The sequence below is a fragment of the Zingiber officinale genome, chromosome 5A (assembly GCF_018446385.1).
Source record: "Zingiber officinale cultivar Zhangliang chromosome 5A, Zo_v1.1, whole genome shotgun sequence".
Classification (NCBI taxonomy): Eukaryota; Viridiplantae; Streptophyta; class Magnoliopsida; order Zingiberales; family Zingiberaceae; genus Zingiber; species Zingiber officinale.
The window spans coordinates 83,463,236-83,482,530 of NC_055994.1; the positions used below are offsets into that span (position 1 = coordinate 83,463,236).

Below are 19,295 nucleotides of genomic sequence, written 5' to 3' on the forward strand. Positions count from 1 at the left end.
AAATAAAATAAAATTTATTTCTTTTTGGGATAATACAAAAATCCAACTAGATAAAAGTATGCTGAATCTAATTTGATGATATCCAAATCCTATCCATTAATGGAAATGAACCGCTATTACTCAATATAATTTATCGGTATATTTTTAGCAAATATCTAATTCTTTGGTATATTTTAGCCAAAACTAGAAATGGTATAATGAAAAGACGAAAATACCCCTACTGCTTGCAAATAATCGCCGTCTAGCTCGCTGCTCTCGTCATCGGAGTCGAAGTTTAATGATTTTCCTTTGCTCCTGTTCGCCTCCCTCTCGTCTCTCCTCCTGAGACTCCGCCGATTCCTACTTTTCCGCCTCCTAGATCCGGTGGCCTCCTGCCCGCATCGAAAGATCGCGTCTTTGAGCGGAAGGTCCCGGGCTCCGGCTCCTTCTCCTCGCCCTAGTTCGTTTCCCTGCTTATTTCCCCCCTTTGCTTGATGGCTGTGCGATCCGTCGGTTCGGGGTCGATCTGATAGTTTTGGGCGAGGAAGGCCCTCTTGTGCTGTCTGTTAATTGATTGATTTTGCTGGGACTTGAAGACATAGTGTGCGCGGTGTATGTATGTGAGTGCGGAGCTGCTTCCTAGGGTTTCTCGTTGCTAGTTGTTCGGGTCATGGGAAGCACTGGGGAGCCGGTGAGAAAGCGACGGTATTTCAGTCCCATTTCTCCCACTAGCGCTGGTACCACCAAGAAGCAGCCTTTTTCACCTCGTTCTGAGGACAAGAAGGTGCCATCACTGCGCTTCATAGTTCTTTGTCATTTTTTTTATATTTCAATTAAGCGTAGATTAGTTCATTTATTGAATAATGTAGCCTGTTTTCACTGGGGAAATGACTTAATCCATATTATTTTCTTCTCTTTTATTTTTCATCAGATTGCGGGCTGTAGTAAGCCAATTGTGCCAACTTTTTGTTCTTGATTAAGATTCTGTGTCATATTTGATAGTCATTTTTATCATTGATCGATTGCCAACTCAATCTACTGTTCTTGAAAGTATCAGTTAGAACTAATAAAGAGGGATCAAATATATGCGAGTATAAACAGACTAGGAAGTTGAAGTCATTTAATCCCCTTCTCATTTCTGGAGTGAAATGACTCCGATAAGCATTTCTTTGGCCTTGAAATACAGAAGTGATATATGTTCCTTGAGGAATTTTTTTAACGACTCATTTATAACTCTGACTGATATAGTTTGAAACCACATGATCTTGATTAAACTAGTTATTGACCGCCCAATGTTTATATATATATTTTTAATAGTGGTAGTAGACTGATGTGTTGTTTTGTTGATCTCTCTCTGTGTTTTAATTTCATATTAAAAGATAAGGTTTATTTTTTATTTTCTTGTAAGGCTCTTACAACATCACAGGGTGGTAAGAACTGCATGGGATTTTGATTTGTCTCTTAAACTTATTCTCAATGATTTATTTTATGTAGCTTGATGTTGCTGTGTTGAGATACAAGAATCAGAAGCTCTCTGAACAATTAGAAGCTCAGAAATTTGAGTATCTTACTCTTGAGAATAAATTTCATCAGATCAAAGAGAAACAAAAGACACATGAAGACATGTTACTTTTGGTCAATAATAACTGGGAGAGGGTTAGTAGGCTTTCTTTTAGATGGTTGGTTACAAAAGTTCCAGAATAACAATGCTGGTTTGAATCATTTGATAATAATTTGGTTGGTTTTTTACCAGCTTCTCAGTGACCTGGACTCACTTTCTGCCTCAACAAGTGGATCTTCAAGTGCTATTCACTTGAAATGCTCTCATTTGTCTAACGGTGAGATTTTGGTAGGATGTATATTATGTTAACTTAGGCAATGTAAAGGTTTGACGAGAGCAATTTTATTCACTGCATATGCTTTATGCTTCTTGATTCATGAGAAGTCATTGTGTTAGAAGTATGTTGGGGAAGAACTAATGCTTTGATTAATCAACAGGAATAATTGAATAGGAAGTTGTTTCTTGCATAGAAAAAATTATCTTGTGCATTCATTTGGATGTCCAAGTTAGAAGAAGTACTTGGAGTCAGTTCATATCCTTTGTTGTCTTGCACCTTGTTTTTCACTTCTAATTTCTTCAAACTCAACACTCAACTAACTGATCTTTTTGTGTTGGTGTATACTGTGTGTTGTTAAGAGCATATGTAATCTGTTTCTTTCACTCAAACTATATGTGTTCTTTTTTTTTACACAAAGCTATGAAATACAATAGTAGGTTTTTCCTGTGCATTTTGTGCCACAACATAGACAGGTATTTTCATATTGAATTAGCCAACCGAGTTAAAGCTTTGGCTTGTTGGGTCAGGTTTGGTCAGATGGGCACCCACTTAACACATACATGACTCAATTAAGCTATTTCTTTCCTAATAAATACGACCTTAGCTTAATTCTTTGAACATCTATCTTCAAAGAAATAGAATCTCAGATACTTCTATATTGTTCATCAAAATGTGATGTGAATCTGTATAATTTATTTGCTGGTTCAATCTTTGTGAACTTGTTATTTACGTAGCAAAAAATTGCTTTGTTGTTTAATGGAAGATAGGCAAATGAGAAGGGCAAACATGAAAAATTAAAATTAAGAAAATCTCACTGAGGAATGTGAAAGAACACCTTTATGAGCAGAAAATCTCACTAACAAGTTAGGAATGTAAAAGAAAAACACGATTATCAGCAGGTATACAAAAACATATGTTTTGAGTTTTTAACTAATGAGTATGAAACACTGTAGAGATCTTATATGTCTTCTTACTAAATGTGGCAGTCTCGATTTGTCATCATCATCAAGCCATATTTGTCCCAACTATGTGAGTTGGGCTACATGAATCCATTGGTGACTAGGCATCTTTCCTGTTGTAGTTGGCCTGTGGAACTCCCTCTTTGATTATTCTATGTTTAGTTGATATCTGTTCAAAAGAAACTCTACCGAAGTATCTTGTTTAGTTTATTGATTTTTTCTGCTGCTTCTTTTTGTGAGTTAAGCAAGATGTAATCATTCAATATAGATTTCAAATTGTAAGTACATCTTAGGGTGGAATATGTTTTTATTTGGGAGTTCTTGTCCACAATTTAGGCAGTTTTCTGAATGAAAATTGTGATTGTGCTACAAATCTAGGTATAAACTTTCCTTTTAGTTTCAGCGGGGAATTTTTTTTCAAATGCCAGCTTTTCCTCTATTTATTAATCAAGTTTGAAGATTTTTAAAAACTTTTCCATAATATATTATTCTCAGGTGGATCATCCTTCTCCATAGAAGAGGATTTCTTGAGGAGACTCCTGGAAACAGGTGCAACCGAATGTTCAGAGGATGCATCTCCTACATCTAACCAAGATGATACACAAACAGAAGCTTCGATGACCAAAAGCATCTTGAAGAATCTTATAAGCTTGCTCAATGATGTGTGGCATGTGAATGAGGCATTTTCTAGTGCTTGCCTTGCAACTCTACCTGAAGATGGTATCAACCTCTTCCATACAGTGTGTTGCCGATTTTGTAGTTCTGATTGAGCTTCAGAGCTGTGCTTGATGTATTTCTCTTTCAATACTTTTTTTGGTTTGTTGCAGAACCCAGCAGGAAATTGCTGAAGGTTATTCAAAACCTTGAGGTAGAGGTCAGGAACTTTCTAGTGGCTGTAGGTGATCTTCATTTAAAACATAGATCGATGACAGATGATCTCCTAAACCACCAAGATATTGATTTGAAAAATAAGGCTGAATGCAAACGACTAGCAGGTACCCTTCTAGAAGGTGTTGAAGTTCCTTCCAAATTTTTTTGCATCTTATAATTTGAATTTAAGGAAAAGGATTTCTGATGTTGAATTTGCCTGTGATACCTCTATGAACTTATGAGCAGTCCTATCTGACTTTTGTCACAAATGTATGCATCTGTACTTCATGCCCTTACTCTTTTGATGTTGACATGCTCCTTTTTGAAACCTTTATGAAGAGGAGTTGGCCAGTACAGTTGCGGAGTTGGAAGAAAACAATTGTAGAATATCAAAGCTGAAGTTGCATAAAAGCACAACCCAAAGTTCATATTTCCTTTTCCCTAATTTTGGAAACAAACAAGTTGCTGGAGATAAAGTGAAGGATGCTGAAAAGGATATGCAACACATGGAATCTTCCCTCAAAGAATTGATGGTAGATATCCAACTTTGCTTTTCTTATCTGCATATTGCTCAACAGGCCTATTGTTGATTGTTTCATTTGTGCTGGAATTTTTATCAGGGTCTGGTTTCTAGCCGGTTAGAGGACATAAAGAGACTGCATGAAGACAGAATTGAGATTCTAAAGAAACTAGCTGATATGCGGGTTGGTTTTCTTTGTATTTGATTATATTTTTTGTAAATTATAAGGCTATCATGTATTTCTGAAATAATAAATTTCAGAATGCTTTGATGGATTTCAAGAAGATATCTTCATCTAAGGCTTTTGTGTGTCTGAGCGATCGCCTGAATACATCAAAGGAAGAAATGGATCAGTGCCGGGTTTCACTTGAGAAATTGCAGGTGATAACTGGTCGGTAGTTTGTATGGTTAGTTTTGGTATTCCATTTCACATTTTTAGCCTTTTGAGATTTGGTGCAACATATTTATTACAGGTTGAAAAAGACAGCTTCATTTGGTGGGAAAAGGAGGTGAATTTGAAACACGAGATTGCTGATGTTGGTAGGACAATCTCTTTCCTTTCTGAATCCAGAATTGCTGAGCTACAGCAGATTCTGCAGAAATTGGCTGATGAAAGGGTTATGTTAGAGAACAAACTTGAAGCAGCCACGAGAGAATCAAGTATTTGGTCCAGTTGCTCAATCTTACTTCATTTTAGGTATGAAAGAACATTATATGGTTTGTTATTCCCAGGTAGGGAGGAGATAATTCAAGACTTCAAGACACTTGCTGCTTCACTGCCTAAAAGCATGGAGATCATGCAAAGTGAAATTGATCAAAAAAAGGAAGCTACTGTAGATCTTCATTCTCTGAGAGCAGAAGTGCAATCTCTTTCTAGTTTGCTGCATAGGAAGGTAACAACTTATCAATGTCAATACCTTCATTTTTTTTATTCATCAAATTATCAAGAAGGATATGTTATTCATTGCAGGAGAACGAGATTAAAACTTTATTCGGTACATCTTCTCATCAACTTTCTGAAATAAAGCAGCTGCATACAACTGTAAGATTAGTATTGGTTTGAATCTAATTTTGTTACTGATATGAGCTCTCGATAGAATTGATGAACTGGATCTGTGTCTCTGCCTAATCTCTTTTTAATTTTGATACTAACTGGAAAATGTGATAGGGATTTGTCCAAGTTGAGATATTTATACTTAGTATTGGAGGGTAATTAGTAAAATGAGGATCACCTAACAAAAGAAGAAATTAACTGTAATTTTTGTTAACAAAAGAATGATGTTATGTTACTAATACACCAGTTTGTTTTCCCCTCCTAAAATACAGTATAAAAAAACTGTGGGATAAGTTTGAGTGCAGGGTCTATGAGAAAATTTGACTTAAAAGTAAATCTTTCAACCAATCTCCTTGAAACAAAAAAAGAACAAAACACATTTTTTATTTCACACCAGTTAGAACTTTCTTAATTGTAGTTACTAAATTGCAATAGTCAACACAGAATTAAATCAAAATCTGTATGGAAAGATGATGAATCAAAAATGGTATGAAGGGTTAATAAAGTCACACTCAATCAAAGTGCCTATATACATTTTTGGACAATTATGTATGCTATGTTCCTTATAATTTTTTGAATGTATTTGTGTGCCCATTCAAATGCAATCTATGAGTTACTTCTGATGCTTTTCTTGAATAACCTATTTCTTCATGATATGTTGTCTTGTTTTTCCTGATCCATCAAATTATGCAAGGATTTAGAGATCTGGTCTTTTTCTTTGTAATCGTATTTATTTGCTAAATTTGCATGGTTAATAATTGCTTGTTTATGCCTGATACAGGTTCAAGATTTGAGAGATAATAATCACGAGTTGAAACTTTTCATAGAGATGTATAGACGTGAATCCACCGATTCCAGGTTTTTCTTCCTTTACACTTGTGATGCCCTGCAATCTAAATCTATTTCGTAGTTTGATTGTCTCAATATCCTGCTTCGTTCTTACACATGGTCTAATAATATATTTTGGCGAGAATACATGCTAATGTAACTCCAAAAAAAGTATCTTCAATAGATAAAATGAGTGAAAATTGGTTGAGATGGCATGGTCATGTTCAAAGTGCACCAATAGATCTTATTGTTAGAAGAGTTGAATCTTTTGTATGGAAGGTGTAAGAGTCCCATTAGCGACTTGTACCATTTTATTCTGAAGTGTATGCCATTTGTGTTTGGTAATGCACATGTTTGTCAGCTGAGATATTCCCCCTTTCTTTTGTGATATCTTCGGACAATATTGGTTATTATTGGATTGGATGGAGCAAATTATTGTTTCCTCTCATCATTAAGTTCTATAAAAGTAGCAACAGTAATTTTATTGTGTCATCTTTCTCTAATGTAGAGATCTCATAGTATCCAAAGACAATGAATACAAGGCATGGGCTCACGTCCATACCCTCAAATCATCTCTTGATGAACACAACTTAGAGTTGCGTGTTAAGGCGGCCATTGAAGCTGAAGCAACATCTCAAAAGAGGCTAACCTCTGCTGAAGCTGAGATCGATGAATTGAGGCAGAAGTTGGAGACATGCGAGAGGTAACTTGTTTTGTGTTACTTGCATAATATCTAGTCAATTAACTAAACACAGATCTTTCAATATCTAATACACAAATTGTAGGAAAGATTTAAGTACCAGTTTTTTTTTTTTTACATTCTTTCCATAAATATTATGATACTCATATGATACTAAAATATAATTCTTATCTTTCACTTCTACATTTTTTTATTGACAACTATTGGTTGTAAATATTGGTACCTGAATATTTATCTTTCCATAAATGCATGCAATGTAGCTGTTGCTGCCTCAAATATTTATCTTTTTTGATGAATGTTCGACAATTTTTTATGCAGAGATTTGTCTAAATTGTCAGAGATTCTGACATCAAAACAGGAGGAAGGAAGAACATATTTATCTGAAATTGAGGTTATTCTTTCCTTTAAAAAGATCTAACAGTAATTCCAAATTCCATGCAAGAAAATGCTTACCAACTTTGGCCTGTTTGCTGCAGTGTATCGGGCAATCATATGTCGACATGCAAACTCAAAATCAACATCTGTTGCAGCAAATTATAGAGAGAGATGACTACAACATCAAAGTAACTAACATTGTTCTGTTTTACTTTTCTTTCATGGTTAGAAATTATGTTTGCTGATTATTATTTTCTTAGAGTGCATTAGCCTCGTGTTTTCGGTGGGTGATTTCTATGTTTTTGTTGAATTTTGGCACGCAAGGTGGGGAGATCTTCGATTTGGGATTTACGAGTAATGTGGGTCGATATTGTAATACACTTGATGCCTCTAATTAACATCTCTAAGATTGGCTTTGAGAAAAAGGGAGAAAACCTGTAGGTCGACAGCTGACAATGGCATCGATCTGCAATGTGCTGGATCATAAATTTCATTTTATGATATATCAGCATTTCCAATTTTTTACTACTGATCCAAGTCTGCTAACTATTCTTTGGTCCACTTAATTTTACGATTTTTGTCTAGCTTGTGATGGAGGGCACGAAAGAGAAGCAAGTGCAGGAAGCTCTTCGCTTGGAAATACAAATTACGAACAGGAAGCTACAAGAAGCAAAACTGTTGATGGATTCATACGACCTGAGAGTTTCTAAAATGGATGAACAGTTGAAGATATGGTCAGAGCAAGTTGGAAAACTCGCCGAGGATGCTCGACAAAGTAGAGCTGCTTTTGAGCACACAATGAAAAGGCTATTGGAGATACAGATGGAGGCCCAAAAATCGAGACAATTACTCGATCTCGTCCAAAACAAGGTCGAGGGAAGCCGACTGGAGGTAGCAAATTTGCTGATAGAAATAGAGGAAGAGAGGTAATGAACTGCATGTAAACAATTTTAGATCCAGTCGATAGCCTATTTAATCTCGCTGGATGTTCAGGTTCAACAAGAAGAGGATCGAGGAAAGTTTAGACGACATGACAAGGAAAGCTGCCTATCTCAGGGCACAAACCAAGGGTTCTGTCCTGGAGAAACTTCAGCAAGAAGTAAAAGAATATCGTGGAATCCTCAAGTGCAGTATCTGCCTCGATCGGCAAAAGGAGGTAAACCAATTTCAAGAATCAGAATTGAGGGCTTTTCCTTCTGGTAAATTGGTTCTTAAGCTTTTGTCATGCTAACAGGTCGTGATAGCGAAATGCTACCATTTGTTCTGCTATCAGTGCATTCGAAGAACAATTAGCAACCGTCAGCGCAAGTGTCCAACTTGCGGTTCGAGTTTTGGCGCCAACGATGTCAAGCCGATCTACATATAATCCTCGCATTGCATTCTGTTTTGGAGGTGGAAAACAAATCCATTGGAAACGCTCCTCCCGATTTAAAGATTGTGCCATTGCAGTGTCTCGAAGTGTAGTTCCTGTAATATATTCTGGTATCGAAGGTTTCGAAGGTAATTTAGGCTTGTCTCATCGACTGTGTGTGATCGACTGATCAAGTGGTTTTCTGAATCTTTGTAAAGTTCGATTGTTTCATAATTCAATGAAATGATTCATGAGAGTGTGTACCAAACTAGTACAAGTCAATTTGTAGTAATTAATAATAATAATTAGAGCCCATGGATTCTAACATTCAGTACAATTAGTGTGTTTCAGAGAGTGGCAGCTTTGCAACACTGAATCTTAAGTTTTAAGGATACTCGATTGTAAAAAGAATGTTTCAAATTATGTAAATTGTCAGAGGGATGTTTTTTTTTTCAAAATAAAAATTAAAAAAATTAGAAGGTAATGATGTTTTGTATTCATAATATCTATTATTTTAGTATTGTTGTGAGTTATTTGGTAGTTGTTATAACTTATAATAACTACTACTCAGGTGTAAAATTTATTATTTTATTTTAATTAAAATTATTATATACCAAATCTTATTATATTAAAATAATCTTTATCATGTCTCCTGTGTATCATACATTTACTATGTTTAAACTGTTGGATCGTCCGTTAGGATATATTTATGTTTCTTGGATATTTTGGTAGTCACTAATTATCTCCCAGATTAATTGATTCGAAGAATTGAATATTTAGATTATTAATTTTTTTTTATCAACTTAGTTAAAATTATTTAAATTTTATCAAAATATTTTTAAATTAGTCAAATTATTTTAATTTTTTTTTAAAAACTCTTTATCCATTGGGTGTTTTTTTGATTTTTTTTTAAATACCCTTTTGATTATTTATATAATTTAAAAAGTTTTTTTTTTAAAAGTTTTTTCCCAACAATATTTAGCTCAATTATTGGTCCTTTGTATTTGAAGAGTTGTTTGTAAGATTGTAAGTTGATTATGACATTGTTTTCTTTAAGATTTCATTCTACAGATATATAATATGCCTATTTAATTATAAAGGTATCTTATAGATGTTTTGTAGTTATAATATTATTTTTATTTTAGTATTGTTGTATTAGTTTATTTGGTACTATCGAGCAGTTGGCATATAAAAAATTAACTATTTCATTTAAATCAAAATTATTATATATAAAATACTATTATATTAAAATACTTTTTATCATACATCCCCTATAGTGCGATGATAAGAGGTAAAAGGTAAGATGAGCTCTCATATCAGAAGGGTTCAAATCTTTTGTAAGGTATATCATATAATTATAATGTTGGAACCACTTGTGATGCTGGGTTGCTAGGATTCATCAGTACTACTGATGTAATACTTTTGTGAGTTTGAGCTGACCATTTTTAGAATTAATTGATTCGAATAGTTGGAAATCAATTTGGATATTTAAACTTTATCAAAACCCTTTTAAATTAATAAAAATATTTTAAAACAACTATAAAACTACTTAGATGTTATACCATTTTAGTTAAATTGTTAACCATAAATTTTAAAACCTAAATTTTAAATCATGAGCACTATTATATCAAAATGTTATTTATCTTTGGTTAAAATTATTTAAACTTCGATAAAATAAATTTAAATTGATCAAAATTATTTTAAATCAATTGTAATAGTTAAATAAATAGCTATTAATAGTTGTAGATATATTGTAGTGGGTCTAGTGGCTATAGATAGAGTAGTTATATGCAAGGTCGATTTTGACTTTTGGGGGTCCTTGGTGGAAAGAGAAAAATAGATCCTATAGGATTTTATTTTACTAACATACAATTTGAATAGAGTTTAATAGAAAAATTTAAAAAATAATATATTTTATTTAAAATATGATAAACTCCATACAAAATATATTTATCAAAATTCTCTAAAAAAAATAACATCATGCAAAATATATTTCCAAGCTTCTTTAAAAAGTATAATACCTAAAAAAAATAAGTATCAAATAATCATTGAAAACATCCAGATTTTTTAGTATTTTGAGAATCAAAATCATCAATAAGGTCTTCTAAATAAATTTTTTCTAACACTTTATTTTCAATGCATAAAATTAACAAGTCATTTAATCTTTCTTGAGACATAGTTGAATGTAAGTGTGATTTCATCAATTTTAATTTAGAAAAATTTCTTTCTGCATACTACAGTAATTGGTATAGTTAATAAAACTCTATAAGCAATGGAGATATTAGGAAAATAATATAAGACTTTTACAAACTCAAGAACTTCGAAAGCTGACTTTGTTTCTGTTGGTAAACACATTTATAGCATTTGCAATTTAGAAAATAAATCATGAGCATCAATATCAGACTTAGTCATTATATTTTAGAAAAAATTGAAGATTATCACAACACTCATGCAATCTATTATAATCCATTGAAAGCAACCTTTTAGGATTGAATAGAAAATCAAAAATGTTTTCAAAGATTTTCAATTGTTCAAATATACTTTTTAAAGATGAAATAGCAATATCAACGATAATAAAAAATAATTAATATTAAAAGATTCCTAGATGGTAAAATATCTTCATGATAATTTTTATCAAATTGTTTCTTTCTACAGTTGTACATTTTTGAGAAAAAATAGGACCAATTTTCATTTTAGATGCAATCTCTTTGGCTAATGTCATAGTAGATCGGAACCTTCCTCCTTCTTTCAAAATAAGAAATCAATCCTCTTAAAATCTTTATTGTAATGTCAATTTGCATATCTTTAGATTGTAACTTTTTGTCAATCAATTCAATTTTTTTTTTCAAAATGTTATGCCATATAGTCATGCCCAACAAAAATTTAAAATTTTCAAGTTCATGTGCTGCTAAAGATTCATCCTTACTCCTAATCTTAGCATTTTCACTAACTTTTGATAATTCATATAAAACTTCTCTTAACTTATTTTGCTGAGTTATTATGGCTGTGATACTATTAACATGACTTTCCCATCTTGTTGTTGACAATGATTTTAAAGTTAATTGATGAATATAAACTTGGAAAATCTTCCACGTTTTTGTAGAACTAGCAAATAAAGTATACATGCGCTGCACAACTCCAAAAAATAACATAGCCTTAATACAAGAATTTTTCATATCATAAATTGTTAAATTAAGAGAATGACAAACACATGACATATAAAATGCTAGCTCTTGGATTTATTTCAAGAAATCTCTTTTGTATACCTTGATTTTTTACTTTTCATATTAGAACCATTATCATAACCTTACCTCCTCACATTATCAATATAAGTCCAAGGGTTTCTAAAATAGATTATAATTCATTAAAAAGTCCTAACCCAGATGTATCATCCACTTTCAAAAACTTTATAAAAGACTCATTTACCTTTATAAGACAAACCAACACATCCACACATCGAATTATCAAAGTCATTTGCTCATGATGACTTGCATCTGAAGTATAATCAAGTATCACTAAAAAATATTTTGTCTTTTTTATTTTTTCAATTATAGTACTTTTTTACTTTAGAACCTAATATAAAAAATCAACTCATTTTGAATCTTATAACTAAAGTAATGATGATGAATCTCATTATTTTAAATGTCTAAAATGCTCTTGTATTACCAAATCAAATTCTGCAATTAATTCAAGTAGCCCTTACCATTACCACCTTGGTAATTTTTTTTCATTATTTCCATAAAAAGCCAAATTACTCTTAGTAAAACATTTCATAACAGAAATAATCCCTACTAAAACAAGTTTCCAATGTTCTTCTCTTTCTTAATTTGCATTTGAATTTCTTCGTCAAATGTTTCATTTTACAATCTAATTTATAAATCAATCCAAGTTCTCATATTAGTAATATGCTCAATACCATTCTCATGCTGTCTAAGTTTATCACTTAAATGTTTCCCATCATTAAGACCTTCATTTGCTAGCAAAATTTTATTTTTCACTCATTTAAACAATTTGCAATAAAAACAATATAGTTTGTTTGCACCTTTCGAGTACACAAGCCATTTTCTATCTTGATTCTCTCCATTTGATAATTTTCTTGTGTAATAAGAATATGAAAAATGTCTCGAAAGCTTATCTACAGTGAACTTAAGATTACCTTCTCTTATATGACCTTTCTCTACTAAAAGATCTCTTATTTTATTATCAATGTTATCCCAAGATCTTAGATCATATATATCCAAAACATGACCAGTTTCCTCTAACTCATTTTTGTTCTCAATTATATTACCAACTTCTACATTCAAATCATTATCATCATTTTCTCTCAATTCTTTTTACTCATTCGTTGCATGATTATTATCATAATTTGCTATCAATTCTTTCTGCTCATTGATTGCATGATCATTTAGTTCTTCTTAATTACTCGGTTGTTTCTCATTTGTTGCACAATCATTTAGTTTTTCTTGACTTTCTTCTTGTAATTCATTAACCGAATCTTCAATTAAAGAGCCAACTTTAAAAAAATTGATGAAGAGCACCTTTTTGAGCTTTAATAATCTGTTCCACTCTTTTTCTTTTATTTTTTTTTTCTGACTCCCAGATTGATATTTTTTTGAAAACATGTTTGTAATGCAAATTTTAAGTGTAAAAATAAAACACACAAAACTAGCAACAAAGCTAGCAAGTAGCAACGAAACAAACACAAGTAGTGAAAATAATAGTGAAAGAGCAATAAAACTTGATTTGTATTTGAATCAATCGATAAATGTTGCCTTTGCAATAATTCCCAGCCAAACCACATATCTAAGGCAAGGATCACTAAGAGATGGAACTTGCGGCAATTTTTACTCTTCGAGCGCAAATCAAATTCTTTTTTTCTCAGAGGAACTCAAGCACTGAGTCACTAATAGGGATGACAATGGGTCGGGTTTAAACCTGACCCCATATTAAACCCACCACGTTCGGGGCAGATTTAAATCCGGTCAAATGGGCTATGAAGTGGGCCTAAACTCGTTGATCGGATTTAGAAGCGGGCTCGGAGCGGGTTATAGGTTTCAATGAACTCGACCCGAACCGCCATGAATATATATATATATATATATATATATATATATATATATATATATATATTATTGACTTGTATTTTTTTTAAAGTTTAGCGGGTTGGCGGGTCCAACCCGCTATGGACCCATCGGGTTTTGAGAGGGGTCGGGATAGGTTCTGGGATTGGCTAAATCCGATCCAAACCTGTCCCGTTGTCATCCCTAGTCACTGACTTGACCAGATATATTTTTTGAAAATAGAAAGAAAGAAGAAGACATCTCAGCCAAATCAAATCATCCAGAAACCAAAGCTATGAAAGGAGAAAGAAAATCAATAAATCACCTCCACTAGTGTGGTTGGAAATTCCCAAAGATGATCTCTAAAGCCGGATGATAGTGATTAGAAGTTGGCAGTTTTTATTTTTCGAGCACAAATCCAAACACTTTTTTCCAAGATGGAATTATGTTCGGTAACTCTATTCCTCCAAAACCGACAACTTTCCCAATAAAATATATTTCTTAGTTTTTTATTAAAACAATTTAATTAGGCCCTAAAAAATAGGAGCCCTAGGCTGTCTTCGATGATATACCTTAGTATCGGTCCTAATTATATGTCGTAGTAATTCTATAACAATATTAAAAAGTATGGATATTTTTAAAATAAAATATCTAGTGGGTTCTTTTGACTTTTTTTTTGAAAAAAAAAGTAATGGTCCCTTTGAATATATTTTAAAAAGTCTTTTTGATTTTTTCCCATCAATATTTAGCCCAATTATTGGTCCTTTGTATTTGCAAGTTGTTTGTAAGAATGTAAGTTGATTATGACATTGTTTTATAATATGCCTACTTATTTAACTAAATTATAAAATTCACTTTTTTTTTACCTTGGCCCACCCTTTTCAGCTCAGTCCATCTGATCACTAAAAGTTATATATATATATATATATATATATATATATTGTTTTCTTTAAGATATGCATTTGAAACGAGAAAGTTGTTATTGCAAAAGAACGATCAATGCATTAGATCCATTGAACAGAATTTATTTGGTCTATTTGTAAATGCTATAAAATGTACTTTCAATTATTGCATCGAAGAACTTGAGGAGACAAGCACGAGCCTCGCTGTAAACTATTGTACTATAAAAGGACAAAATTAAATTATTTGGAGTAATAATCAATTGAGCGAATGGTTCACATGTAAAATGTTTGATGTTTGAGTTATGATTCATCTATTTCAAGTTGTTTATTCAATTCGAATAAAACCAAATTCGATTCGGTTGATGAGTCTAGTACGATCATTAAAATATGTATTAGGATGGATTCAATGACATGAAACTGATTCGATCTAATTTCTTATACAATGATATTGATACAAAATATTATGAGTGGTCCCAAAGATAATATGAAATTGATAACTAAGACGATGTGATAGTTAAAGTGTAGATATCCAAATAAATCATTTTTAACGGGGCTCAACTCCTCATTTCTCATGCGCAGACCATCTCAATTGGTTCGGAGGCCCTAGGCAAATTTTTATTTTTATTTTCAAAAAATAATATTAATTTATTTTATATAAATTTATTTTTTTAGATGAAAAAATTAATTAAAATTTTATATTTAAGTTTGATAATAAATTTTTCTCCGTGGATAAAATTATTAAATTATTTACTTTTTTAAATAAGATATTATTGAACATAAATAAAATTTTTATTAATTTTAATTTTTAAAATTTTCCCACTTTATATTAACAAATATTATCAGTATTTCATAAGTTATTCATACATAAAATAATATTTTTAAATATCTCAATTTTAATTTAGATTTATTATTTATATTTTTTCTAAAGTATTATCTTCTAAGTGATTTTTATTTACATTTTTAATTAATTCTTTGAGTTTTTTATTTTTAATATTAATAATAAATCTATATGGTTCATATTTTTGATTAAATAATATATTTTTAATATTCGGAATCAATTTAAAGTTAAAAAAAATTAATATAATATTTTGCATCAAATCTGATGAATAAAAATCCTTACTTTATAATCTTTGTCCCTTACTTTATGTTCTTATCTAAAAGAGGAAGAAATAATGTGTAAGGTAGATCATTAGTGAGGAAGAAAAATGACATCCTTTGAGAATATCATTGATAAGACATAAGAGAGAAAAAAATTCGAGAGAGAGAAAGATGCGACAACATCAATGAAAAATTAAAAGGGTACGCTATTACCAATAATTATTAGGGTGTATATTATTTAGAGATCAATGTGGAAAAGAAAGAATCAATTGAGGTTTTATAAAAATAAGATATAAAAAATTAGAGGCCCCAATTTTATTGAGGTCCTAGGCATAGACCTTTTAAGGCCTATGCCTTGAGTTGACATTGCTCATGCGCATGATTCTCAACATAAATTTGATCGATCCTAGAGCCGATCGGATTTCTAGGGTTCAACTTCTCATTTCTTATGGGCATGACTTCCAATATAAACCCGATCAGTCTTAGAGACGGTCAGATCTCCAAGGCTCATCTCCCCACTTTTTATTGCATGACTCTCAACGTAAACCCAATCAGCCTTAGAGCCTATATATATAATACTAAAATATAAAAAATTAGGGGTCCCAATTTTATTGAGGCCTAGGCATAGGCCTTAATGACCCATGCCTTGAGTCGGTACTACTCATATGCTTGATTCAACATACATTCGATCAACCCTAGAGCCGGTTGGACCTCCGGGGCTTAGCTCCCCACTTCTCATGGGCATGACTCCCAGCATAAACCCGATCAGTCCTAGAGATGGTCGGATTTCCAAGGCTTAGTTCCCCACTTGTCGTAGGCATGGACTCCAGTGTAAACCCGATTGGCCTTATAGCCGGTCAGATCTTCGGGGCTTAGTTCTCCACTTCTCATGGACATGACTCCCAACATATACCCGATCGGTCCCAGAGTCGGTCAAACTGCTAGGGCTTAGTTCCCCACTTCTTATGGGCATGACTCAAAGTATAAACCCGATCGACCTTAGAGCCAGTCGGATCTCCGGGTCTTAGCTTTCTACTTCTCATGGGCATGACTCTCAGTGTAAACCTGATTAGCCCAAGAGCTAGTCGGATCTCCGGGGCTCAGCTCCCCACTTCTCACGGACACGACTCCCAACATAAACCCAATCAATCCCAGAGCATGTCGAGTCTCCGAGGCTCAGCTCTCTGTTGGATTGCAGGGTTGCAAACAAAGTCCTACATTGAAAATACATAGGAAACATCATATATTTATAAGGAAAAAATATCTCCATTGGTACGAGGCCTTTTGGATAGAGCCCAAAAGCAAAACCATGAGGATTTAGGCCTAAAGTAGATAATATCATGTCATTATAGAGATATTTAAATTCTTTTTGATCCTACAATTGGTATTAGAGCTCGGACTGCTAAAAGGTCTAACTACCGATTGTGCACAAGAGCTATGATCTAATTGAGCCATACTGTGCACAAGAGCTATGGTCTAATTGAGCCATGTGAGTAGAATATTGATCTTGAACAAAGGAAGTGGGGGATCCTGTGTCCAAATGAAGAGGACCATATACTAAGCAAAAAAGTCTTAGTTGCGGCTAGGCAAGGAAGTCCTAGTAGGTCGGGTGGACCGAGGAGCAAGAAGACTTAGTGGGTCAAGGATCAGACGTGGGAAGCCTGTGGTCCTTCTTTTGAGGAGAGGGGGGATTGTTGGGTTGTAAGGTTGTAAACGAAGTCCCAAATACATGGAAAAAATCATAAATTTATAAGGGAAAGATATTTCCATTGGTATGAGCCTTTTGGGTAGAGCACAAGAGCAAAATCATACGGGATTAGGACCAAAGTGGATAATATCATACCATTGTGGAGATATCTAAATTCTTTTCGATCGTACACTCTCCACTTCTTATGAGCATAACTTTCAGTATAAACTCGATTGACCCCAGAGCCGGTCGAACCTCTGGGGCTCAGCTCCCCACTTTGGTTTATTCCAAGCCGATTAGACTCCCTCTAGGAGACAATATTATTAGAGAATCACTATAATCTATCAGAGAATAAAGACTACTCACCAAAGAATAGTCCACTACTCTGACATATACACACAACAAAACCTTCCTCTATTTAGGGGAAGGCTGTTGTACATCCTCCACTATCCAACATATTCTGACACCATACATTGTTTGACATGTCATTATTATGGAGGTTATACGAGGCGGTAAAAAAAGGGGAGTTCTCTCCATTGGCTAGGTACATGCATGCACTAGCATTTACACTATTGTTCTACAGTTCATCTTCTTCTCTATTTTTCACCAAGACTACGGTTCTGACTTAAGCGTCCGAGTGCTGCGCCAGGGATCCCCTCCTTGGTTCTCGGTCTAACATTCCTGATTGCTCTCTTTGTAGTGTGCATAGGTCTGTGGCTTCCAACTCTAGGTCCTTCCTCCGTCAATAGTCTTGCCTTCTTACCGGCTGCTGATCTACTCAACTTCCAGATGAGATCAAATTACTGCTGTCTATGGGAACACACTCACCTATTTCGGAATGTAAGGATGGACACAGCTGATAAAATCAACGTTGCCATGACACCGAAGGAGTACGAACTATTTATGATTTTTAAAAAACTTCCTTTTTTGATTTTGAAATAAGTACGCAGTGATAAAAACTAAACACGAAAGCAAAACAGAAAACTCGAACTAACTCAGTCAATTTTACTTGGTTCGGATCCTTCGGGGACTCCTACTCCAAGATGTTGGTGCATAAAGCACCAGATGATCGAACCTAAGTTTTGATTATGGTAAAGGGTTCAAAGTTAAAATTTTTTGTTGTCTAAGAAGTTGAACTGAGTATGTAGGAAAGTCCTAACTGATCTTAGGCAAAGTAAAATCCTAGTTGATGTTAGGCAGGTGGAAAGTCCTAGTTGCAGTTAGACAATGAAATCCTGGTTCAGGGAATTGGGCAAGGTCTTGGCGGGTTGAGGGCATTGGGTGAAATCCTAGAGTCGAGGATGCTAGGTGAAGCTTTGGGGGTTGCGAACACTAGGCGGAAGACTGGACGGGTCGGGGATTGAACGTCCCCAGCATGAAGTCCTGATGTATCGGACGTTGAAAAAAGTCCAGATGGTTGGGAGAATCAGTTTGGCAAAAGGTAATCTCCCTTGAGAGGAGTAGGTGAGGTCGCGCTCCCCAAAGAGGGAACAATAGGCGTCGGTTCGACCTAGAGTTTCGGTGAAATTCAAAGTTAGGACCGGACAATCTAGAGACTATCAAAATCATACTTTATATTGTTTATTTCTTAGACTAATTCTTTTTTTGTTGAAAGTGAAGTGTTGGAAAAAGGTGTCTAGGTGCTCGGAGAGGATCCGGGCGCTCGGAGATGCTCCGGGCACCTGGGAAGGCTTCGACAAAGTAGAAACCCGAGCGGGTGCTGGCCAGGCAACCTAGTGGTCTGAGCACCTGGAGGTGCTCCAAACATTCGGACTGTCAAAATTTGAACGACTGGTCAACCCATGTCAGTAGTCCAGGCACTCGGAGGGGGTTCGTGTGCCTGGACGTGGATAAACTCAGGGGTGAAGTTTTGACGATAGCTTGTCACATCAGCACAGTCTAGGTGTCTGGGAGGGGATACAAGTGCCTGGACAAGGCTATAAAAGGAGGCTTCGGCCAACAACTTCAACACATCAACACAAACAACTTCTGCTTCTGCGCGTAGCTTTGAAAAGACCTCTACGATACCCAAAATCTCCTCTAACGACGACTACACTACAGATCTGATTCTCCA

At 34.0% G+C, this 19,295-nt stretch overlaps 1 protein-coding gene across 2 annotated transcripts; it reads left to right on the forward strand.

The window, feature by feature from the left end:
* Positions 1-248: 248 nt before the first annotated feature.
* On the forward strand, positions 249-8,789 carry LOC121980774 (E3 ubiquitin-protein ligase BRE1-like 1). 2 transcript variants are annotated; one of them, XM_042532976.1, is made up of 18 exons: positions 249-763; positions 1,474-1,635; positions 1,733-1,817; positions 3,272-3,496; positions 3,604-3,771; positions 3,986-4,179; positions 4,267-4,350; positions 4,428-4,547; positions 4,640-4,826; positions 4,899-5,059; positions 5,137-5,208; positions 6,002-6,078; positions 6,557-6,751; positions 7,067-7,139; positions 7,225-7,311; positions 7,709-8,049; positions 8,117-8,279; positions 8,358-8,789. In XM_042532976.1, the coding sequence occupies exons 1-18, from the start codon at positions 650-652 to the stop codon at positions 8,487-8,489; spliced, it is 2,640 nt and encodes an 879-aa protein (XP_042388910.1). In that variant the 5' UTR covers positions 249-649; the 3' UTR covers positions 8,490-8,789. The 2 variants fall into 2 exon arrangements, with proteins under 2 accessions (XP_042388910.1, XP_042388911.1); XM_042532977.1 differs by lacking the exons at positions 1,474-1,635; positions 1,733-1,817 and having other exon boundaries at positions 628-763.
* The last annotated feature ends 10,506 nt before the right edge of the window (positions 8,790-19,295 follow it).